Source organism: Amaranthus tricolor, chromosome 6, assembly GCF_026212465.1.
Source record: "Amaranthus tricolor cultivar Red isolate AtriRed21 chromosome 6, ASM2621246v1, whole genome shotgun sequence".
NCBI lineage: Eukaryota > Viridiplantae > Streptophyta > Magnoliopsida > Caryophyllales > Amaranthaceae > Amaranthus > Amaranthus tricolor.
In genome coordinates, this window is record NC_080052.1 from 22,834,628 (window position 1) to 22,860,602 (window position 25,975).

The 25,975-nt window shown below is 34.5% G+C and overlaps 2 protein-coding genes across 2 annotated transcripts; both read right to left on the reverse strand.

The window, feature by feature from the left end:
* Positions 1-383: 383 nt before the first annotated feature.
* On the reverse strand, positions 384-12,443 carry LOC130816159 (uncharacterized). The gene is made up of 7 exons (XM_057682817.1): positions 11,962-12,443; positions 10,715-11,801; positions 6,987-7,047; positions 6,793-6,905; positions 2,061-2,151; positions 1,219-1,266; positions 384-938 (listed from the first exon to the last, which is right to left on the reverse strand). Exons 2-7 carry the CDS (start codon positions 11,791-11,793, stop codon positions 816-818), a joined length of 1,515 nt encoding a protein of 504 aa, XP_057538800.1. The 5' UTR covers positions 11,794-11,801; positions 11,962-12,443; the 3' UTR covers positions 384-815.
* Positions 12,444-14,060: 1,617 nt separating this feature from the next.
* Positions 14,061-24,295, reverse strand: LOC130815151 (THO complex subunit 3). Its single transcript, XM_057681518.1, has 12 exons — positions 24,123-24,295; positions 23,918-24,019; positions 23,726-23,821; positions 22,336-22,465; positions 17,482-17,573; positions 17,169-17,237; positions 16,258-16,315; positions 16,080-16,179; positions 15,558-15,644; positions 15,401-15,479; positions 15,079-15,211; positions 14,061-14,958 (listed from the first exon to the last, which is right to left on the reverse strand). The coding sequence occupies exons 2-12, from the start codon at positions 23,996-23,998 to the stop codon at positions 14,924-14,926; spliced, it is 960 nt and encodes a 319-aa protein (XP_057537501.1). The 5' UTR covers positions 23,999-24,019; positions 24,123-24,295; the 3' UTR covers positions 14,061-14,923.
* Between the last annotated feature and the right edge of the window lie 1,680 nt (positions 24,296-25,975).

Genomic DNA, 25,975 nt, shown 5'->3' on the forward strand with positions numbered 1-25,975 from the left:
AAGCTTTATATAGTTAAAATGTGCATATGTAAAAACTTTGAAGAAACTCACTTATGCAAAGCATATATATCTTTAATATCTATTATTTGTGTAATATTATATTACTACATTAATTAAAAGTATCTTCAAATATACACAAATGGAAACTATAAAAAACTAAAATTAAATATATTCTTTCTAAGTATTAAATCATAATAATTAAAAACTATTGCAGGTTTTTATAAATGATATCAAATATCAACGAGTATTTACAAACTTTTATAACTCAAAAACACAAACCGAATAATATTAATATATGGTATTTACAAATTTATAATTGATGAAAAACTCTAGAATATTAGAAAATAAAAAATAAATCCTAGAAATCTTGATAGAAAATAGACTTAGATTAGATTATGTCTTTAATTTAGCCATGAATTAGATGAAAGTATGAAACTTCCAAACTAAGTAGCTTTAAAAGCCCACTTCTTCTAGTAAGCATCTAATGCGCTACAAATCTAAAACATATTAACGAATAAGAACTTAGCATCGAGATCTCGATAATCTCGATAACAATCTAATATCTGATTTTTAACGTCTACTCAGCAGTTAAATTGACTATATGATGTTTTCGTTTCTCCCCTACAACGGTTGCAAAAATGTAAGGGATCGATTCAGATTTTTACACTATCCCAATGTGCGGAAAAGGTACAAGTTCACTAGATCATTTTCACAAGCTACACTCACTTTTGATTCTGATTACAACCAATTAACATGGGGTACCTGTTCACCAAATCAGACCTTAGCAACTCTTTGATATGCAATGAATGACAAAACTACGCATTCCTTCCCACGTCTATAGAACTGGTACACTTGCTTGCATCTTCTGTAGGGACGTCCGAGCCATTTTCTTTACAACCCTCGAATTTCCGCTTCTTTGCTTGCAGTCGAGGCCTCAACTACAAGAACAAATCAAACAAGATACAATTATGTCGGTGATACCCATTAAAGATAACGGAAACAGTATCATACAGAATAGTTTCCACAACTATCCTTCCAACCGATGATCAAACACGCGAATTTTGAAATTTAAGTATTTTATGTAGAACCACATGAGCCCAACGCATTCCTACATTTAAATGGTCCACTACTCCACACACTATCCTCATTTGAGTTTCCAACAAAAAAAAAAAAATCATCAATTATATAGCAAGTTTGCAGCACAAGATAAAGACGTACCAGTTCAATGTACTTCAATTGCTTCATTACTTCTTCAGTTTCCAGCTCCTGGCACATGATTAAAATTACACTCGGATGAAAATTTTAAACCATATTCCAAACGTACATGTTTTAATCCCCGAAAATGGAGCAAACTCAAAAAGTCACAACTCCCCGTTCAGATTAGATAAATGAAACATATGTGAAAAAGAGTAATCAGGTAGCCATAATTAATCTACAGCCAACTATGGAGCTGAAAAAGTATAATATAAGTATGAGCATATCGTTATCATCAGCATCATCGTCGTACCCAGTGTATCCCGCCCATAGAAAACTAAGGGTCTGGGAAGGGAAAGAAGGCGGCAACCCATACACAAGAACACCAACAGGTAAGTGAGAGAGTATCAGTAGTCTAAGTATGAGCATCTTATTCCATGAGCATCTAGTATTTAAAAAACAAGAGACGCTAATTTTAGATGGTCATGAAGAGATCATCTTATTCCATGATTTAACTTCAACATAATCCTAAGCAATATCACAAATAGTTTCATATTAATATATTTCAGATATCTCAAATAAGTTCTCAGAGAATTATTTCTGCGTTTATACATCAAAAGATAATCACTTCGAGTGAATATTTGTTGAGTAAATAACATCAGAGTTAGCACCTGAGTTCAACATTAAGAATGCAACTGTTGCAAGGATTTTTTTATGACTACATTTGAAATCTACCAAAGATCAAGGGTTTTTTTTTTTTTTTTTTTGATGACTTAGTTTTTCAGTTACATAAGAAAATCACGAGTGTGATACAACTAATTAACCTGCTACATACGTATTAATCAATGGAAAATTCTTCCTAATACCTGAGGTGCAGCACAGTCGGCATATGTTGGATCCCAAAATACAGAACGAAAACAATCCCAGTTGTCAGTCTGGACCTCAAATAGAGGAGCCCTGCATGCAAATAATTATTAAGTAAGTTCATTGAACAGAAAAAATCCCGTAAGCAGCTCAAGCAAAAGATGGATCCGCGAAAAGGGTTATCATATTTGACAATTTTTTCCAAAAAAAAACCATGGCAATAATATGTTTGACATAGAACAAGTTTTGATTGGCTAAAATCTAGTAAGGACCAGGGGCAGAGAATTTATTATCAGACCAATGTTTTATCATGCTTTAATAATGTTTAAACTTAGCTGCGCTATGCATGTAACTTAGAGATCTAGAAATATAGCCTGATATGGACATCTTCGAGGCAGGTGGACAGATATTCAAAGCATTTTGGCTCTGAAGGTCAGAAAACAAAAAAAAAAAAAAAAAAAACTCTTTTAGATAGAGGTGCATGTCTATGGTTTTCTCTTGATTCAGAACAACATGGCATTAACTGAAGAAGAGGGTCAATGCGCTAAAAAATGGTCCATCTTGCCCAAGATATCAGAAAACAGTCAACCACTTGTACTGCTCCCCATGACCCACCCTTGCATGCGAGTCTTCAATCTGCTTATGCAAACACAAGGCTGCATCATATCGACCGGAATATATATATATTTCAAATCTACACAGCCAATTTACTTGCATTGTAAAAGTGTAAAAAACAGTGTTTATACAGGTTCCAAGGATTTCTTCTGTTCTTGACTGACAATGGGAGTAAGAAATGATAATTACTCTCGTTTCTACATCAAAGTGACCATTACTGAGACCGAACCTACAGTTTAGCACTAGGTTCCAAATCACGAGAACACTTGGCTTGTAAGAGGGACAAACATAAACCAAACAAGCCAAAGATGAATTCCATGAAATAACACAAAATAGACTGCTTAATTGATGAACAAACAAGGCATAGGTTTCTTTTGTCTAATACACAAGCTCCATAGAATTCTGTCCAAGGGGCTAAGATTGTTCTAGGAACTGCCATTTTAGCCGTTGAGGTCCACTGCATATTGTGTCATACAATCAAAGCACTCTCTGAGATCATAAATAAAGTAACTCGATTCGCATCTTGACATGCAGGGATTCTAAAGATATGAAGAAATTATAAATTCCAAGTGAATACCCGCTAACTCTCATGCCATAGATACAATCTAATTTTATATTTATAAATGGTTACGCAGCTCTATAATCCAGGCTCCAGCAGTTGAAGATGACAAATGTTAGGAAGAAAGTGGTTAGGGCAATTGTGTGCACTACGGTCTATGGGATCTAGAATTCGAGAAATTATGCCATTTGGGAAGGCAAAATTACTTCTCCTGGTAGTATTGTCAAACAAACTCAATTTTGTAGTAGACTTAGAGCTAAATTCATTATCAAGAAATGTGTCACAGTGAGCCCCTGTAACTGTTTTCTGTTTTTGTGTTTGATATTGCTGTTAGCCACTTGATGTAGTCGCCGTTTTTTTTTCCATCTTTCTTCCTTAAGGGCTTGGAATGTGGGACATTGTAGATGATTCATCCCCATTTTTGATGATTGTATATGGCTTTGAGCTCTATGATATAAAATCTTTTTTATTTACTAAAACCAGAAACCATTGCATTCCTGCAAAGATGGACATTCAAATAAAAAACAACTGATATAAGTCCAATCTAGCCTTGACAAAATGATTAGAAAGCCGCAAGGTGCACTAAGGCGGTAAGAGCCCTAGAGCCTAGGCGTAAGACATGCGCCTCATCGAAGTGGGGCACAACGATGGCATTCAAAGCTAAATGCCCACTAACCCTCACGTCACGTATACAATTTGTTTTTATTATATATGAATGGAAAGCGAACTCTCCAACCATTACTAAAGTTTAGCACAAACAAAATACTGAAAACATTGTGTTCCGCTAAGATGGACATTTACAGCTAACGCTCAATATACAACCAACCTAGCCTCAATCCCATGTTTCAGCTTTTGGTATATTCCCCCCAAAAGCCTACTACTTGGTTATCCCTCAAAGCCGAGAGCCTAATGATTAAAAAGCCTCAAGGTGAACTAAGGCGATCGAGATCCTAAAACCTAGTTGCAAGGCGTGAAGAGTTAGTTTTAAAACCTAGTTCACATTATAATTCCATCAAATATCTAAGATATTTGTTATCACTGTGCTAAGCTACTAGTACAAAATAGCATAAGAGCGTACTTAAACTACACTAAAAAAATATTTCTAATTGATTTTGTCTAGTTGTTACAAAAGAAAAGAGAGAAAAATGAAAAACCCATAAGAGAATAAAAATGAAAAATCTAGAAGATAGAAGAAATATATCAAAAAAAGAAAAGGATGGATTTTGAAAGAACAAGAAAACAAAGAAAACTAAACAAAAGCAGTAGACAAATTATCCAAGAAAAGGAAAATTAAAAGAAAGAAAAATCAGAACACAAAAGAAGACAGAAAATCAAAGAAGTCATAGGAAGAGAAGAAAAAAGATGAAGAGTATGTAAGAACAGAAAGAAGATGAGAAAGATGATATATAATTAGAAAAAAAAGAAAGAAAAAAAAGGTACATAACCGCGTGGGGGACTTGGAGAAGTCCACAAAGTTGTAAAAGTTAAACAAAATCCATTCTCTCTTTCTGTCTTCTTAAACAAGAGCAAATACTTCTTCCTCTTACTTCTCTCTCTTCAAAGAAAACAACTTTTTTTTTTATCGTTATAAGAAAAAATGTTAATTTTTTTTTATCCCAATAGAAATCAAAAGTGCATAAAGCCCAAAAAGCGCAAGAAGCACAAATGTGCGGATCTTGCTAAGCCGAGACTTAGAGAAAAGATTTTTCTAAACTACGTACTTTTTAAAACTAAGCGTGAGGCACGTGCCTTATCAAAGTGAGACACAATCTCTAATAAATTTCAACATATTATGCGGGAAAAAAGGTGGAGACGCAAATTAGACTAAGCCCTAGGTGTGCCTCACTGCATTATTTTTTTTGCACCCCTTTTTGCTCCTTATGAGTGCTTCATTGAAAACACATTGGGATTCACCGCCTAGGGATGTTTAATTCAAAAACTGTAAGAGCCTCAATTACGATACAAAAGGTTTTGGTGAAAGTAGATACAATGTAAATGGTCAAGCTAGATGAGTTGTACTTCAGTCATTAGCAAGGTTAATCCATCCCCTTCTGAAAAGAGCTTAGCTTTGATCTGAAGAGTTCAGAACTGAAAACGACAGACCTATCAAATAAAATCAGTATGCACATTGCACATACTGAATAAAACATACACATAATCCCTCCAACATTACAGATGTTCTAGATAGATTTGCAGGAAATTAAATATTCAGCATCTCATCAGTCATTATAAGCGGGGAAAAACAGATGAGAGATGTCACCCTGTTGATGATCAACAGGTTACAAATGAAATTCTAACAGATTCAAGATCTCCTCTTTTCTCAAAAACTTGCACAGAGATAATATCACCCAGATAAACAATGGGAGATGAAAACCCTGAATTTATCACTGATCCACATTCTCTCAAGGTGCATAGAATCAAACAGGGTCTTTTAGTCCTTAAATTTATTCTCCGTAACATAGAATCTTTAGTCCTTAAATTTATTAGGTTTAATATTAATGTTCTTTGGAAAAAAAATATTACAGCAAGTTTGACAAGTGAGAGTAAGGGAATGTGGGGACTAAAAATAAAAAATAGTAATTGAATTTTCAAATACTGAATAACTTAAACAAGTGGGTTGTGTGATATATGTTACAACAAAAATATTAGTTAATTCCACCAAGGCACCAACACTCTCCAACTCTCTTTTCATTAATTCAAAACAGTAACGAATGTCTCCTCAACTTCCACCGACAATTCCATTCTTCCCTTGGTACTTAAAGTATGGGAATGAAATTCATAAGTGAATGAATAAGAGGAATGAGAAAGTCATATTGCTAAAGGATGTAAGCTGGTTCGAGCCGTAAAGCAATAACCACAAGATGTTTGGATTAAAATCAGTCACTTTTTGAGATCCTCTAATTGCATATGTGCAAATGCGTTTCAGTCACTACATACAAATTCCTTAATTTAGAAAAAATAAAGCGAGATTTATGATTTTAGTGGTCAGCTGATTACATGTTTTCCTAAACTTCTAGTACATTGGTCATACCTAATTACATGTTTTCAAGGACTTCTGGTATATTGCTAATACCTCTAAGTGTCCCAGAGATATCATTCAATGCCTATTGAAACACTAAGTTGTCTAAAATTAATGAAACGTTAAGTTGTCAAAATACATTTGACAGAAAACCATCTACAATTAAGAATCTTTTCCAGTGCAATCACTCATCTCATTTGAAATTATCCAATAACTACAGTAAACATATTAGTGATGCATTACACCTTGACTGAAACCAATCTTCCAATCAAGCATGCAGCGAGATTGCAACTTACCCAGTTACCTGGAAATGTAACTCTTGTATACCGTTCCAATCAGTTTCCATAACATCATATGCTTCAAAAGACAAAACAAAGCCAGCATTGTCTCCTTACGAGAGAAGGAAAATCAGAAAGCAGGATATTGTTGTATCGTTTACGCTTAATAACTAGGTTGAGATTCCAGTTAAACTACAATCTCTCAAAATCGAAGAATTTCATAAGGAAAAAAGAAAAGAAAAAGATATAATATTTCAGATTACCTGCGCCACTTTCCACAGATGGTTCCATCGATGTCGTCTCCCATACCAACAATAACCTCTCTACACTGAAGCCAATTACCAATAAAGGCCTTGCGAGGTTTGCAAAATGATCCCTGAAAAATGTACATTAAGAGTCATTTCATCCAATAAGTTATTAAGGCAGAACATGATAATGTTAAAACAATAAGCCTCACTTGAAAGTCAACAGAATGTGATGGATCCAACTCCAATGGCTCAGGATAAATGTTATCTTCCCTGAATCAGAAAAAGAGCACATATAACAAATTTAATTCCAAAAAAACCTACACACAAAAACTATAAATGTGGCAAGAACAGTCAACAGAGTGACTACGAAAATTACTTGAATTCTCAAACAAAGCTATATAGAGTTACAAAAATGAATCAGAAAAATACCTACAGATTCAGATCAAGCACACATAAGAAGAGCCTTCTCCACATTTCCCTGATTCGCAAGTATTTTAAATTGAAAATGACAAATAAAGTGCAGGTTCAAGTTTCCAAATAAAGTGCCGCACCCGCAGCAGCTCAGCCTCCTTGACAAATTGACCCACGGAAGGAACATTATTTAGCATTTCAAGGATCCTGCCCAGTAACCCAAATGCAATAGGAGCTTCCAAGCCCTTGAAAGCTCTCAGAATGTAAATCTAGTAAAACCTAGTCATCTTTTATCTCCTTCCTCATGACATCACCAAGAGATAAGCACCATAGAAAACCAAAACAAAATTCAAGGGGAGCAACTAGGAAGAGATAAAGCCAATCTTTAATCACTCTATTCAATGCAGAGACTTCTGTTACAACTAATGGCGTGTTTTAAGCTCCTAGATAGATGGTTCATAATTCTAGAGTCATATAGCATCACAGATCAATACTATTCAACCTAATGACTGTGGAACTCAAATAGCTTTACTCAAATGAAAATACCTATGGGCATATTTTAGTTATAGATTGGAGAGAATTGCATAGTGGATGGAGAGAATAGGATAAAAATAATTTACCAAAGGATATCAATTTACGAAAAATTAAAGCTATCAGCTCCAACAACAAAATAACTTCGAGGAAAGAAATAAGAAGCGTTATAAAAAAAGCTTACCTGTAAAGGTCCACAAGCTCTCACCTCCAAGCACCCAACTAGATAGCTAATCACACAACTATTTCCCCAACATCGGTCATATATGCATTCTTCAGCCTCTTTACAAAAGCAGCAGCACTTGTATTATTCAAAGCTCAAACTTAACTCAACCTAAATTTATGAAGGAATGCCATATAGAGAGGACCCAAGAGCTAAAGGGCAAGGGCCGATAGAGAAATTATTCTCCTCCATCCTTTTGAAATTCGAAGAAAAAGAGCCCTCAACTAATGTTCTTTCTCTTAAGTATAAACTCTATAGAAAACAAAAACCTTTAGTGATCCTATATAATCACTTTAACTGGTTCTAAGAGTTCCTAACAGAGAAGGAACCTTCCCTATCATGCATACATAACATCACAATACATTGCATCACTTATGGAAGGATAAAGATTTATTAAAAAAAATTATGTCAACCTAGATATTAGACACTTGCTATTTAACCACTAAGGAACCAAGAGAAGAAAGCATGTCAACATCTCTAATCCTATTCAACAGAAAATATCCTTAACATAGTGCCCTTAAATAAACACTTTTAAATAAAGAGGGAATACCACACCCCCCACCCCCACACACACACAAACACAAAAGCTGTACTCCAAGGCCTACACCAAAATGTATGGTAGATCATCAAATCATTTACCCAAAAAACAAAAAATGATTACTCTAAATAATTTATCAAACCATGAACATTGTTCTTTCTAAGAAGTCAAAAGAGGTATTTCTAACAAATGGAGGAACGAACGAGGTCTCAAACCTTTCTGACACTCATTCATCAATGTCAACCAAGGGGTTGTTCTCCTCATCCTTGTAATGAACTCCATGAACAAGCTTAGTTAGTCTTCTTGCATCGCATATGCATTAAAAATACATCATTCTAATGAGTTTGTCAACTCATCACCTCTTTTGCCAACGATACTTGAATTTTTTGCACATTTTACAAGGGAATGAGGTTTTGAATAAACACTTTCATCTTCCATGTTTTAATGACCCAATTACGAAGGGCCAACCATAGTACATTAAAGGGAGACCTGTTATTGCTCAAAGGTATTCTAGAAGATCTTTGAGAACAAAAAACGCCAAGAAAAACTTTTTCTCCCTAGTATAAAAAGAAAGGGGCATACTCCTCACAAGATATAGTTAGAAAAGAAATGATCTCGCATAAGTGATTACCTCTTAGCACGCTCGTTTCTCTTTTAGTTACTGCTATATGCTAAATTGCCACACACACTCCTGCAGATTTCTTCCTATTTTCCCTTTATACACTGGCTTGGAGACAGGATAGCACTCCAATCACCATAAGAGGCGGAGTGCATTACATAGAGTTGATTATAGCACCACCAATTGTGACTTTGGAACACAACTCTAACACCAAACGCATCACAAGAGATAAAGATGGGTCACCTTTATAATCTCCTCTTATTCTTAATGAAATTTTAGCTGGAAAATGGAAGGAATGAGGAAGGGGAGAAAAGAAGAAAAAAGATATGTAGAAAAATCTGTTTGGGAAATAGACTAAAAGAGCAAGAATGTAGATGAAAATTTTTGCACCAACTCTACTTAGCTGAAATTTCTAAATGATGGGAAGTGTGGTATGGGAGACAAACAGGTTGAATGGAAATGCTCAGTGGAAAGGGCTATAGGGGAAACAAAAATTGAGTTTGAATATACATGCACTTCAATCCTAGGAAAGAATCTAACAACAAATAGGATCAAAGGGGAAATTCATGGGAGTTCAATATTATTGAAAGTTATTCTAGAAGACGAAGACCTTAGAGACCAAGGGAAGGCCAAAAAAGCCTTTCCTCCTAAAACTAGCAGGTATAAATAGCAAGGAGTGGACTTCTACAAAAATATGTCGTGAGAAGAAATCATTGGTGGTCATGCCCATATGAGTACCTCTCAACATCCTTTCTCTCTCCATCCATTAATTCCTTTTCTCTTTATCCACACCCACTTCTTTTGCACTCTTTACCTTTCTCACTCAAATACATCTATTTTCCACATATAGGTGAAAAAACCATCACTCATCTGCATCAATAAAGGCAAGAACCCAATAGGTGCATTAGAAAGCCAGTTTTAGAGTAAACATTCAGAACGTACACTAATGTAATCCAAATTTTTGCACTTGATTCTGACGTACACTAATGTAATCCAAATTTTTGCACTTGATTCTGCTTGAGCCTTGCTCTTGATATTCCTTCCAAATGAATTACGCTTTGAGATGAGAGATTCTAAAAATGAGTAAGAAGTGTTAGGAGCTAGCCCTAGTCACTGTCAGAGACACGATACACAAGAGTACGTAGATAGTTTCTGACTGTTGGGACACAAGAGGTTGTAGAACAGTTTTCGAGCAACTGTTAAGTTCCCAATACACTTTTTATTATTTTTCAACCACCCTTCTATTAGGGATTACATTTATTTATAGTAATCTCCACACTTGAAAATATGCACTATAACACCAATTCATCCCGTGAAGCACCACAAGCATACACTACCATTGAAAATACCATTGCATCAATGCCAATACCACCACATCCATCCTAACTATCAGGCTTTGGATTGTTTCCTCGTGACCAAAACTAAACGAATTCTTAACGCATGAAGCCATGAAATGACAATCATATTCCAAGGCAAACAATAACAATTATATTTGTTAGCACACACACACACCCTTCCCCCCCCCCCCCCCCCCCCCCCCCCCCCCCCGAAACACCAAAAAAGTACACAGTAATTGTATGATAGCAATAATCTAATTGAAATTCTGGGAACATACCTCATAAGAGGTCCACACCATTCAGGAACAAATGCTTGGAATCCTTTACCGACACGAACACCACTTATGTAAGGTTCTGAATCCTCTAACATGAGAGCTATCAAACTTAATTCTCCTCCAGATGTGACTGAACCTTTTTCGGACTGGATAATTGACGACTTTCTAATAGCTCTTTCTTTTAACTGGTTATGCTTCTTTTTAGAGCAAGACTGGCAATACCAATCATCAACAGGAATCTTTCTTATGATTGGACTGAAGCAGGATACATGGAACGCTTCCTCACACTCATCACAAATAAGCATATCCGTAGCTGTACCATTTACACCACAAATATTGCAAGAGCGAGAACCACTGCTGCTACAAGATGGAGCATCTTCCTCAGAAACACCAGATCCATTACACCTAGAATCAGATAACAATCCATGACTTCGAAGAATTGAAACACAAATACCCTTAACTGATAGCGATTGATCATCTCCAGACACATCCACAACAAGTGCACCAGAGGACGAACACTCATCAGTGTCATCTATTTTACTCCTCAACGGAGACAAACCCATGTCCACATCAAGCGTCGATGATGAACAGCTATCATCTACACTATACAACTCAACAGTCTTGTTCATCTTGTCTTTAATGTCAAAACCACGGTCCTCCGTTACATACCCATCAATTGTTTCTGAAGTAGTAAATGGCTGCTCAATTGAAGAAACCCTAGTAGTATCCCTTTCATTCATCCCGCGCATTTGTTGGCACGAGGGAACTGAGACATTTTCTGATCTAATGGCTGAAGAACAACCACCATTTGGTGATGAATTTGCAGAAACCACAGCAGGAAAAACAGTCATTGGATTATTCCTTTGATGCTTTCTTCTTTCATAGACAAAACTCATATTATCGTGTGATGGGATTGGAGAAACAGTACTAGGGTTCTTAAAAAACCTCTTTCTATGATACACAAAATTAAGAGCAGAATCTTGAGGTGCAATACTATGAACAGACAATTGAGAACAATTCTGAATATTGTTCATCAATCTTTGTGTTGTAGATATAACACCCATCTCAGATTTTGTTTCCATCTGCCAATCTTTCATCACAAAACAAAAATTCACATTCTCATTCATGATAACATACAATTAGACATCTAGGTCTTGCAATGGGATGCAAATTTTAACAAATTTATGCAATTTAACCAACAAAACAATGACAAAAATAGAAAAGTAAAAACAAAGATTTGAAAGACTTACCACTATTGAAACCCTAAAGAATGCAAACTGTTCAACCCAATCAGAAACAAATTTCCCTTTTGTCAATCACTTTACTTTTTATATTTGGTTTCATCAGCAAATTGATCCCTTCAAATTTTTTCTCTTTTTTGTTCTTTCTACAAAGTGGGTATTTTCCGGTAAAGCTGTTCTTGAACTCCAAACCCAAAAACAGGCGAATACAAACCTCAGAGTATAATATTTCCCACAATCAAATTGAAAACCCAGAAGGGAAAAAGCTACAGAGTGGCCAAAAGATATATCTTTCTAAGAAAAAAGTAATTGGGAGGAAAATACTGCATGAAATGGAAGAGTGTTGGTTTATGGTTGACAGATAATAGGGGCAGAGAGGTGCACAAAGACAGAATGGTCTGCCTTACTCTGTCAAGAAAATGGGAAAATGTGACAAGAGAAGAGCAATTCTAATAGTTCTTATTTCTATGTTGTGTGGAGTGCCTAAATGTGTCTGTCTGTCTTGTGGTTTTGGGTATTTAAATTTTTTTTAAGGATATAGTCTGTTATTTTTCAATACTTTTTAGTCTTTGATTATAATTTTTTAAACTCTGGTAATCGCTTTGATGGGTAAAATATACCTGAAATGATGTTGATGATGATGTGTGGAATAAGTAAATATGTGCTTTTCTTTTTCCGTCTAATTTCTAAACTAGATTTTGCAAATCAATAGAATTGTAATACACTAAATGGAAAAATCTTGTCTTGTCTAAGTTGAAGCAAGTATTACATTTTTATATAAAATTTTGGTTTAATTCTTATTAACTCCTCTTTACTTGAACGTACATATATAAAAAACATATCAATTTTAGTGTGCGTCTAAGAGCGTATTTTGATTTAGATTTATTAAATATCAATTAGATTCTTTATGCTCGTTTGTTTTTCGTGGGAAGTGTTATACTATATCTACAATATTGGATATCTACTCTTTAGTGGAATGGAGTTAAGAAGAATTTGTAGTCTTTCATATATAAGATCTTAGTTAACCTTTTTAGTTATTGGTTGATGATTTCAATAGCCAAGTTAATATTCCTTTTTGTACTACAGAGAAAAGAACAAAAGTAAAGACATAAGTTAAAAATTAAAATTACATGTGTCTATAGTATTAGTTATAGTTATCAATTTAATATTTCGCATGAGTCAGGATACGAGGGGGAGGAGGGTAGTGGACATATCATATCCATGCTCCCTCCAAAGACAGGGCAAGAAAATACGCACTCAGTTTATCCCCAAAAAGATAAGTTCTTACAAAGAGAAGAATAAGTAATACACAGCACGTCTAAAAAGACACCTGCCACTTACAACACACATTAAACCTATAGCTAAAACTTAGATAAAAAAACAAATAAGAGGTGCTACTTCTATCAAATTTGCAATGTGTTAAAATAAAATAATATTATTGCGTAAAACTTTTTAAATATATAGTTTTCTTGTGTTGAGTAACATTTTGAATTCCAAATTGTACACAATTTCAGAAACCTAAAGTTTTGATCAATACAATAAAAAATTATATCAGAATTCTATAGAGCTTGCAAGTACAGTATATCCATGGACCATGACATATAAGCAAGTTAGTAGGTTTAGTTAGGATAATGATTCAAATATGGTTAGTTGTGAAAACCGAAAAAGACATATTCATTATGCAAGTTACAATGATGATTCATTATCATGTTCTCTTTTTTATAAAAAAGTAAACTAACAAATAAAAAGATTAAGGGAGAAACGAACTCAATATAGTTCCTAGAAAAAGGTACTTATTCTTCAACTTAAACGAGTTTTTGATTCCTATGATCATATCTATATTCCATCAACTGAATGATCTAGATCTTTCTATAATTGCCATTTGACCTATACCACGTCTTTAATTTCCCAAATTTCATAGCTCGTGTTCTTGTAGTCAATTGATGTGATTTGCTATATAATTCAAGATGGCATTAGTTGTTCTTAGCACAGTGATAATTGAAGACCAATTTCTCACTACTTACCGTTAAGTTCGTATTTATTAGGGACGTGTAAGTTGTAAGATGTTGGGACTTCATCACTTAACTAATACTATGTTTTAGCCTTAAACTTAACAAAGGAATTATTGGTCCTAAAAACAGTGTTGTCTCTCATACAAAACTAATTTCGAACAGTTTTCACTCACCAAACTTTCATATCAGTGTATTTGTATCTCCTTCAGTTTCGTAATAAATCAAGTGTAGTATTTATTTCCCAAAGAACACATGAAAACATGCTAAGCCAAGTTTGAAATTTTGTGGCCATGTGAGGAACAAAAGATAAAAGGGAAAGATGCTGAGCTGATTCAACAGTGCCAGAGGGTAAAAATTGTATTACTGTATCCAAAATCCAAATTCTAAAATCTAACACAATCAACTCAATGAAAATTTTCAAGACTGTCAGCAAAATAATCAACACCTGTTCAAGCATTTGCAAATTTCAAATGGTTAACATTTCTAGAGTTCTAGGGTGCAGCTCAGCCACCTTAATACATACGACAACACTATGAGGGCCGATAACTAAATCGATTTCCACCTGTGTTCCCCAGCCTTGGTAATTGCATTTCCATTACTATCTTTTCTCTGCTCTTACCTTAATTATGCAACAGTAGTATAACATTCTAGATGAGATTGGAAAAACGAGAATTTTAACGGGATGTTGCAGACTGATTAGGCATGTCTTGTCAAGACATCAGCAAACTTCATCTCGAGATAATAGAAGTTACAGTTTTGGATATGAAATGGATCTATTGTCAGTCTCCATTCAGTCTGTCCAGGAAAGAAAGCAAAATACAAATTTTCACGGCTAGGTATCCAGGATTATTCGGTGCACATTAATGCAGGCCTTCATGACTGTAATCCAAGTGAACATTTAGACGAATCCTGTCAAGGCCTCAATGAAAGCGAAGGTGAGCAATGATGTCTGGATAACACTAAGCACTCTGGAAACCAAATATGCGGAAAACACCTGTCGAAGGAACATGAATAAAAGTGTGAAACTTTAATGATTGTCTCGCCAAAAGGAATTGAGCAAAGTTTTATAGAGAAATTATTAAATTCAAGTTAAGTGCTTGAAAATTTATATGACCTTCATCTGCTTGATATTTGTTTTTATCATCTCCTGCATATGCAAGCAAATTGGATTTTGGATTCCATTCAACGCTGTTCATTGCTGCCCGGCATGGAATCTGATGGATAGATCGTCCAGTTTCAAGATTCGACTGAAATCAAAATCCTCACGTCAGAGCAATTAGTTTAAAAATTTTCAACAATTAGGCCGGCCCTTCACGAGGTGGGTGATAACAATTACCAAGTAACACATAATTTTTTATAATAGCTTGACAACACTAGTTTAGAATAGGTTTGGAAATTCGGTTTTGAATTTGAACAGACGTAATTAGGACCCTTACTATGTCAATAAATAAATCTTCACTGGCTGAAGCTATATACTCTCCTGTGTGATTGAAACTTATTGTTCGAACAGGCCACCTAAATATATAAAATAGTTAGAGAAAATAGAAGAAATGTCATAACTATTAACTTCAAGATAATACAAGCTGATCTTACTCGAGTTTTGTAAATGTTCGTACACATAACATCTCTTCAATATCCCAAAGGCTGACTAATGAGTCAGCACTTCCCACAGCAAAATATCTGCATTAACAGAAAATTATCAAAAAGAATTGTTTGGATTGATTGCATGTATAAATTTGCAACAGAGAACAAATGCCATGAATGTTGTAATCAGGAAAAGTTCCATTAGACTTAAATCAAGTAGTAGCCGAAAAGGGATGACAATAAAAATTAAGTAAATAACACTACTTCCGATACAGAAATTACACTAAATAATCAGGAGGTACTTAAGTGATTGGCCAATCCAGATTAACACCCTTCCCTCCATGAAAAAGAGTAGTCAAACTTTGAATCTTCACAGAAGCTAAATATCACACACCAAAGAGCAGCATTTGAACAGATTAGAAACACAAAGAATATTTCCTAATGTTTCCTCCACTTTATCTCACTAGAGAGAAAAATTAACGATGTAAACAGATTTCTAAACATGAAAGATGGAATAAGAAATCACAATACCTTCCAAGTGGATCAATTGCAATGCAATAGCAACCAGCAGTATGAGCCATAAGAGTGTCCAGTGCCTTCAAAGACGGATACGCAAGGACTTCAACAGTACCTATATGAGAAACAAACAGAAATGACATAATCATTCTGCACTTATCTGTCATGATTCCAGATTAACAGATTAGCTCACCATTCCCAGTTGTTAGGAAAAACTTCTCCCCTGACATGTCCCATGCAATTTCATTTACCTGTATATATATCACCAGTAAATGTTAGAAAAAGCACCTACTTTATGTTGAAGACTGTATAGGTACTAGTTGTCAAATGTTATTGGTTCTTACACTCTTCTATTTACGAGCACCATTTCAGCCCTTTTCTTTCTCTAAGATGAATGAGTGAATCAACGTAGGATTGCAAATGTTCCATCCCCAAAACAAAACAATATATGTATATGTCAAATTTTCTTCAATATGATTCACAAGGTTAAACACACCAAAGTCTCTAAATTTGAAACCAGGAGTATACCGCTGCCTAGTAACACCCAGTGATCCATAACCATTTTCTCTAGTATTGTAACAATATTATTAGTGAATAACAAATTACTCCCTCTATTCCTTTTTATTCCTCTAAGCATTTTTCATGGTCTCCAACACATATAATTATAAATACATAAATTCAATATTTAGAAGATACACATTGAAACAAAGAACATCCTACGTGATAATATTTCATGTAATATAACTGTATACAGTTGCTCCAAATATAAACCTATTTTGCCAACAACTATGATTGGTCCTGAACCTGCATCAGCTTTATCCTATATCTGTTGTTAAATACACAAAAGTGAGATACTCGATAAGAAATTTTGATCATCTACACTTGCAAGTCAAAAGCATACTCAAATATAGAAGAACCCAGAAAAAGCTAAGTAACATTTCGGTTATATTGTTACTAAGTTTGTTATAGAAATTGTTAGATTGTTAGAGGTATCCTCATATTCTTGTATATATAAAGAAGGGGAGAGAATGAAGAGAATTATGCAATGTATTACAAGTAATAAAAGGTACATGACAAACCAGCTGTACACTCAATCAAACTTACCTCATAATTGAACTTGCGTCTGTGAATCGGTTTAAACTTCCTAACATCCAGAATTGTTATTTCGTCATCCTAAAAGAGAGGATTATAGAGTGAAGTTCAAGAAAATAAACCAAAGCCTAAGGTGTTAGAATGCATCATCTGAGACGGTCAGAAATAGTTGGCAGCAAACTGACATTCTGCCAACCAGTCAATCATGTATCATGTAATATCATTCAAAGAAAGAGCTGGGAACAAAGAACAAAAACTTTGAACTGTATAATGTTAACAACAACTAACTAGTACACAAAAACAAAGAAAAAACACCACAATTTACCCTGTTTCCAACAGCTATATGTGCCCCATCAGGTTTGTAGGTAATGTTGATATTTTCACCACTAAGTTCTAGTTGCTGTGAGCATTTTCCACCTGCAGAATATGAAAGAATAAATGATCAAGAGTCTTTTCTCAGAAAGAAAGTTAAGTCATAAAGTTTCTAATTCCACCCAAAGTAGCCTCTTACACTTGATCTTCACTTTCATTAGTAGAATTATGTTGGGATGAGTTATCCCACATCGATAAATTGAAAATGGTGTGCACACTTTATAAGCTATTAGAGACCTTCTTCCCATTGCCATATGGTTTTGGGATGGTATATATCTCCTTGGCTTATGAAGTGTGTGCACTTGTGTCCCCTCGTTAATATGCTGGTATTCACAATAAGTCCAGCCTAATTTAATAAATTATACTATCTTCAAACATTGTTTTCGCTTCAACATCAAAAGATATATTCACTTCTGGTGGTCATTGAACACTTAAGAACACCATTCAATTAAATCAATGTCATTAAGTAGCACCCACCTAACCCGGATTTGGAAGGGTCAAATGTACACAACCTTACCCTTGTAAAAAAAAAGAGGTTATTCCGATTAACCTTTGATAGAAAACATTATCCGCAAAGTGCACATAACGAAGAGCACACGATTTAAAGAGCCATTTTACTATACTCAATATCAGAAACCAAAATACTTTTAACTCTTTGGCACCATTGACAATGTTCACATCATTAAGCATGTAACAGCAGCAGACCATCACCAATGCCAAGTGGCTTCTGGCGGAGTTTTGGGGGATAGTATGTACAAAACCTTAACTTAGTAATAACAAAGAGGATAAACAAGAACCGCAAATGAAAGGAAACGGAAAATTCCATGAATTGGGGGTGATCAATTGAGAAAGGCTTCCGAATATTATGAGTATTTTGTAGGAGCTTCTTAGCTATCTAGGGGAGATATGACCTCACTCTAAAATCTAGTCTGATTTTAATTCCAACTAATACAGTAATACTATCCTGAGATTCACTTTCTCTGCAAAATTTTTGTCAGTCCACTACAGACCATTAAAGAATTCCACATGTATCAGGTGACAGTAACCAAGAGGACAGGAGAAACATAATCTTGCACTTCATGTATCAAAAGTGGCAACATGATTTTTCCTAAGGGCTTCACAAGTTAAATTTTAAGAAAATAAAAAACATAGCACAAAATCTCATATGCGATCGTGGTTGTGATAACAGTCAATAAACACATTTGTGGTCTTCTCGCGGTCAAGGCTTTGTAGTTATTGCGACCTATATGTTGCGGTAATGCTTACAAAGAAAAGTTTAAATGTGGACACGATGCAGGAATCAGGATATGGGAAATATTTGCAAAAAGAATAGAAAATTCTATCAAGCTCCGTTCCCATGAATGCTCCTTTGAACAAATAAAGCTCTTATAATTATATAATCACTGTGAAAAATTCACAAGTTTAGAGGAATATAAACATTTCAGTGCACTAAAATTCGTAATCTTTCAATGCTATACATTTCACCCAAGTGCCGATAAGAGACTCTCAAGTCCCATCTAGGCAAAATTTGGGTTGCATGTACGTAACTTTACCCTAGCAATAACAAAGAGGTTGGCTTCGATTGATCCTTGATAGCAAACATATCACAATTCGTACAAGTTAGAAATGAACATGATTGACCCTTCAACACTATATTATGATTTATGAATATTAAAATAAATAAGCACACAAATTACAAGTAATACACTTGTAAGATACTGTTAGTGGAAATTAAGACATCCATAGTGTGAGATAGTAACTCTAATATATTGTGTGAAAACCAGCATATAAGATAAAGACCTTGTGAAAAAGCACCAAATACTCATTTTCAAGCAAAAAAGGTCAGTTCATCATGGAAGATGACTCACTGAGCTATATCATTTACGATTTGGACTAAATGATTGTTCTTAACATACTAGCATTGTGCCTGCTGATTGATGCAAAGAAATGGTAGGAAGTGAGCGGAAAGACATGTGAATAAGGTGGGAAAAAAGTCGGAAAAAGATAGTCAAACACTACAATTTTTTTTTATAGATGAAAAATGTGCTTCAGACTTCCAACGACTATTTAACAAATTTTGATAATATTAAGTGTTTTTCCATGAAATAGTTACAAAAAGGACATCTTTACAAAATAAACTTTAACAAGGCTTTTGAAAAAAAAGTAATCTAAGATTTATCCATACATCATCAGTTTTAATTACAACATATTCCCTTTGCTAATTTCTAATACACCAAGTCCTTATTTAATGACTTTTATGTCATCAAATGACAACAATATCCATATAGAGACCATTTTGGTGCAATAACAGCATAGTCACCCTTATCAAAAAGACCCTCTCTTCTCATTCCTTATCTTGAATGCCCAAGCAAATGATGCGAGAAAAAAAGAAGGGAGGAAGTAGATTAAAAACATAATTTTAACGGATATGATGGGTAAGGTATTAAGAGGCAAGTTTGGTCTCACCAATAATTTGATAATTTTTGGCTTTTTGTTTTGCAAGAAAACACAAAAGAAAGCAAATATTACTATATAAAGAAGACATGTACAAGTAACATCAACACAAAGTTTGTGATGAGGAGCTAACAATGATAAGGTCTAGAAGGTCATGTTTAATGTCAACTATCCCATTTTATGTCTTACTTGTGCAAATGGTAAGGGATTTAATTGAAAGTTTAAGATCAATGCCGCTAAACACATTTATGATATAATTTGGAGTGAAGAGTTACTTTCTTGTTTCCTTCGGGAGTACTTTATTACGTTAACAAATCAACTAACATTTTTTAAAATTAGGAAAATTCAAAAAGAAAAATACAACCTTTGATGAATGAGATTTTAAGAGTCCCACCTTTAAATTATTATCTTTCAATCCCACCTTTTTATTCCCTTAAAGTACTATGGTAACTCCTTGTATCCCACGGGTTTTGCTATATTTTTTTTTAGTTTGTTCGATAAATTTTATTACATTTCTATTTTTTTACCATAACACATAGTCTTTCTTTGATTCTCAACCACACATAGCATTTATCTTTTCATCACATCTATTTATTTCTCTCACTTCCTCCTAAATTACACCTTTTTACCTTTTTTCTCCCTTTTCTTGGTTTGTACAAGATATGTACTTGTAGAAAAAGCCAGGGACATAGGGAGTCTTTTATTAATTTTTTAGTTTTACTTTAAAAATTATAAGATGAATATGTAGATTAATGATAAAGTGACACATGTCATCTTTGTAAAATAAGAATGCAACATCATACTATTCTAAGGCACACCATACTATTCTATACCACATCATGTCTATGTCAGCAAAGGTTAAGAAATGTGAAAGCACTTTAATAGAAAAATGATACAAAGTTAGGATTATAAATATTAATGTAAATGTCCGATTTTTAAAATCTAATGAGCAAAGGTGTGATTTTTCTTTTAAAATCTTCCTTTAAGAGGAGATCCTGAATAGCATTGTAATTATATCAAGACATACCAAGTTTCTAATATTCCACTGCCATTTTAAGGCTTCAATACCCTCTACGTTGTAACACGTCATCTGTTAAATTTTTGAGTTCAACATTTCTCACTTTGAGAAACTTCTAAATAAGTGCAAAAATCTTACCTCTAGCAGAACTTTTCTTCGCTTTTTACCCAGTTGTTCACCCTTCCTCCCCAACTACAATAAAGATTGGAACATCTATATTGCTCTTCAAGACATGGGTAATGTGTAGGGATGAGGGACGCATAAAACTTTCAGGGTGTTTTGTACTTGATTGTGCAAAGTTGAAAAATAGGTATAAATATCTAGTTGATGGGTACTACGTGGATATATGTCTGAAAAGTCTTACCCGCTATGAGTGGTGGGTATGGTGACTCACTCGTCCCATATTTACCCACCCCACACCCACTTGCCCATAAAAATTTGTCCCACACCTAACATAATACTCAACAACATATTATTCAATATAACATATTAGCTAAATTCTGGAAAAAAAAAAAAATCACATTTCCAAAGTGATTGGGCAAATTTAGCGCGAGTAAAGGGCGAGTCCAAGTTGGGTATGACTATGATTTGTATACAAAATCAAATAGTAGGTAAGGATAGTTTGATATACATACCCACAAGGAGAGGTGAGAGTATGAAACTTTTAGGTATATGGATATGGATGGAGGCTACCAGCACCCCATTTTTCTATTCCTAGTAAAGTGGGAAGTCCACACTCACGCTCTTCTTTTCTTCACTTGCATTCCCTTGGAAAATGTAGCACTAAAAAAGGATAAAAAGTATGACATAATTTGGGGTTGAATTGGGTATTGCTATTTCACAGGAAAAAAAAATCAAAAAAGAAAACAATTTTTGTGGTAAACCATTGTAATCTTAAGGTGCGAAACTATCTGCAACAAATTCTTCAACTATGTCACAAGTGTCAAGTGTATTTGTGTATGCATAGAGAGGCCAAACACATAGTAGAAAATTCAATTCAAAGAGAAATAAGCTTTCAATAGCAGTGACATTAAGCAAGTATATGCATGTTAAAATTAGGATAAAATATGTATATTAAAGTAGTCATGCCTAAATTTTTTTAATGAACAGTAATGTGAGGGCTCACTCTAGCTTCCTCTTTAGAAAGAGATGTTGCACCAGAGAGGAGAGGGGGAACACAGTTGGCGAAATTCAAACTCATGACCTCTTAATCACAAGTCAAAGAACTCAATCACCTCACCAACTACACCAGGTACTACTTGTTAGCTATGCCTAATAATATCAGTATTTTTTATATATACTTGACCAAGGTAATATAGATTAATCCAAACTCACTTCGAGCATCCCACAAACGAACTGTTTTATCCCCCGATGCAGTTGCAAGTAGTTCTGCATGTTTCGGGTCCCAACAGAGCTGATCCACACTATCAGTGTGCCCCTTCAATTCAATATCTTTTACCTTTCCCTGCAGAAAATTCAGTTAGGGAGAGCATTTATCACAATATTATAGCATTTAAATTCAGCAGTTTCCCCAGATTCAGAAAACTGAAAAATGAAGCAACAAAAAATTATTCACATTGATAATGAGTATCAACGCAAACCTAAGAATACTACTCTAGATTGAATAGAACTTGCCACACATAATCAATAAAACATATCAAAGACATTTGACAACCATACAAATTTACATTTAAAGAGTCAGAACCATCAGTTGGTATTTTATATAACTAGAATTAAAATATGCATGTTACATAATCCTTGCAATATTCCTCCCTCATCTTTAAATCCCTCAAGGAATGCAGAGACTGCCAGACTGGTATTATATGATCACTTTTTTAAACATGAGGCGACTGGGTTGAACGACGGAAGTAATTCCTACAAATGGCATCCTTTTAGATGAATGTAAGGAATGCAATACAACTTCCACATAGGCTAGGAGGTAAAGACGGATGACTTGAGAAAAATAATCTTTATTTCGTTCACCACCGCCCCCTAGGACAAGCGAAAAGTTGAATTTAACAAAAGTAGTTGGCTCCGAAAAGATCATTTAACAGAAGAAACCAATATCCTGAGGTCGGAGGGATATGAGAAGTACATTAGATAGAGTTCAAGACAGGCTATCACATTTAACGATAAATTTTAACACCAATTACCAAGAGCAACTGCATTTCGGATGCCAACAAGAAGAACCAGACCTCCAACGTGAAGGATGAGTATTGCCACAAGTTCTGAAACCACAACAAATAAGGTCCGAACGTAGTCTCTTAAAGCACACCCAACAATAAATACTTATTTCTTTTATTGGAGGTTAAGGCTAGAGAATCCATGCTAGGAAGGAGAGAGAACTAAGCCTTCATGCAGGTGATAAGATTTCAAATCCTTGTCACTATGGTGAAAAAGAAAGCCTTTAACCACTAGGCCAAACCCACGATTCACACCCAGCAGTAATTACTAACATGTAAAGAAAAGAAAGGGGTTCTCTGCCTGATACGAATTTCTTAGCTACAATCCAACATTTCTGTCAACAATTGGGGCAATTTAGGGATGATAAACACATTCCCTGTGAATCTTAAGTTCTACCCCTAAGATTCCAAGTCTCTAGCTATTAAACTTCTTAAAAGAACCATGATGACAAAGTTCCACTAAATATTCACTACTATCTATTAATTCATTACTCCTAAAAAATCAGGAGATCACATAGAGCAGGCATGAAATGAAAGCTTACATGACCAAGAAGTTCAATGTGCCAAACTCGAGCTGTTTGATCAACAGAGCCTGAAGCCAGTTTCGTGCCAATGCAATTCCAAGCCACTGAATGCACCTTTTTATTGCATTCATAAAAGCGTTATTCCTTAAATTCTATCTGTGAAACTCTAACAAACAGTATTTATAACGAAAACTAAGGAAAAATCATTACCTTCTTTTTGTGACCTTGATATTCTCTGCTGTGCAGATTCTTAAAAGGGATTGTTGCTTCGTCTGATTTCTGCTCCGCCATTGAAAAGGGCCAAACCTCTTTCTGTGCACCAAACAAGGAAATTTTATAGACATCTTAGGTTAAAAAGAATCATGCAATACTAACAACCCAATTATGGAGATTACAGTTGCCGACATTAACAAACCTGAATTTGCTGAGAAATTTGAACACTTTTGGATGGGAAGTCTCAGGGTTTTAGCAATGTGGACTAGCAAAAAATGGTAGGAATTGAAGAAAGCTGTGTTTCCGCGAGGATTGTGCTAAACGGAAGCAAAATAGAGACACGCAATGAGACCCTCTTCAATTGCATTTCACTGGATTACATAAGAATCGAACTCAAGACCGGGAATACTTAAGATAATAATTAATTCTTAATGGTTAATGAAACTAATTTAAAGTAAAACGAGTGAATATTTGTTTTTGATTATTGTTTTATAAAGGAAAAGGTACAGTCGACATGATGAACTTTAGCTAAAATTATTTATTAGGTTTAACTTTAATAATTATTTTCGTAAGGACGAATTTAAAGTTAGTTTTCATTTGACATGCATTTTTACCAATCCTCTAACAACTATTTTTTATTAAAAAATAAGTTTTTTCCTATCAACCCTCTTCGCCTATCCCCTGCTACAGCCACCCTGTCCTTTCCCCTCCTTTGCAATCGTGGCCACCCTATTCATTTTTTTAAACTCTCTTTCCGACCTAACACCAGATCATGTCCCAACTCCACCCCCTCTATGTCCTAAGATAAGGGCAACGAATTATGATGAAACCAACAACTTTGAAAATAAGGGCAACGGATTATGATGAAACATATTCTACAATAGTAGATGTAGCTACAATATGAATTTTGGTAAGTTTAACGGTCTTCAATAGGTTGTTAATGTGATTTATAGATGTTGTGAGTTGTGATTGCATATTTATATGGGTCACATGATACAAACATTTATATGAATGTCTCTAAAGGACTAAAATTACAAAAATAAATAAATAAATAAATAAATAAAACCATGAGAAATATTTTTTTTCATAAAGCTGAAAAGTTCACTTTATGGGCCGAAACAATATGAAAGAATGTGGTACAATCGTCTTAGTGAATATCTCATAATAAAAGGATTTAATCAAATTAGTCCTTGTGTATTCATCAAACGTACTCAATCAGAATTTTTTTATGATTGTAGTTTATGTTGATAATCTAATATCATTAGAACTCCCAAAGAGATTGAGCAAAATGCAAAATATTCGATGAAAGAATTTGAAACGAAAGATCTTGGAAAAATAAAATTTTCTTTGGATTACAAATAGAACACATTCAGGGTAAAATATTTGTGCACCAGTCCAACATTACAAAAAAGGTTTTAAAACGATTTTATACTCACAAAATTCATCCATTAAGCTCTCTAATGACAGTGCGATCATTGAATACAAAGGATGGTCCATTTTGACCATGTGAAGAAGATGAGGAGGTTCATGGCCCTAAAGTGCCATATGTAAGTGCAATTCGAGCTTTGATGTATCTAGCCTATAATACAAGTCTTGATATTGCTTTCTTTACTAATTTATTAGCAAGACACAATCCACGAATAAAAAGACATTGAAATGTGAAAACATTTGTTGCGATATCTTCGAAGACCTAGAGATCTTGGATTATTTATCAATCAAATTAAGCAAGATACCATTCGCATGTGGAGGTATCACAGTATCTTGGAGATCCACAAAACAAACTTTGACCGCTACATCAAATCATGGAGAATTGATCCCCTTTATGAAACAAATAGAATATGATTGAGGTAATTAATTCAAGAAGGATGTGGAAAGGAAACAATAACAAAATTTTCAACTATAATTTATATAGACAATACTACTTGTATTGCACAAGTTAGCGAAAGTTCCATAAAAAGATATAGAACCAAACACGTAACATTGAAATTTTTTTGGCACATGTACTCTAGGAAGAAGGAAAATAAATGTCCAACAAATTCAATCAAACCTGTCTTG

Excerpts from the sequence above, each read along its gene's own strand:
- LOC130815151 (XM_057681518.1), bottom strand. The coding sequence starts at position 23,998 with ATGGCGGAGCAGAAATCAGACGAAGCAACAATCCCTTTTAAGAATCTG. Across the intron at positions 23,822-23,917 it reads ATCAAGGTCACAAAAAGAAG|GTGCATTCAGTGGCTTGGAA; the intron begins GTAATGATTTTT and ends TGCAATAAAAAG. Across the intron at positions 14,959-15,078 it reads CAAATATCAAGCAGATGAAG|GTGTTTTCCGCATATTTGGT; the intron begins GTCATATAAATT and ends TTCCTTCGACAG.
- LOC130816159 (XM_057682817.1), bottom strand. The coding sequence starts at position 11,793 with ATGGAAACAAAATCTGAGATGGGTGTTATATCTACAACACAAAGATTG. Across the intron at positions 6,906-6,986 it reads CACATTCTGTTGACTTTCAA|GGATCATTTTGCAAACCTCG; the intron begins GTGAGGCTTATT and ends TACATTTTTCAG. Across the intron at positions 939-1,218 it reads AATTGAAGTACATTGAACTG|TTGAGGCCTCGACTGCAAGC; the intron begins GTACGTCTTTAT and ends TTGTTCTTGTAG.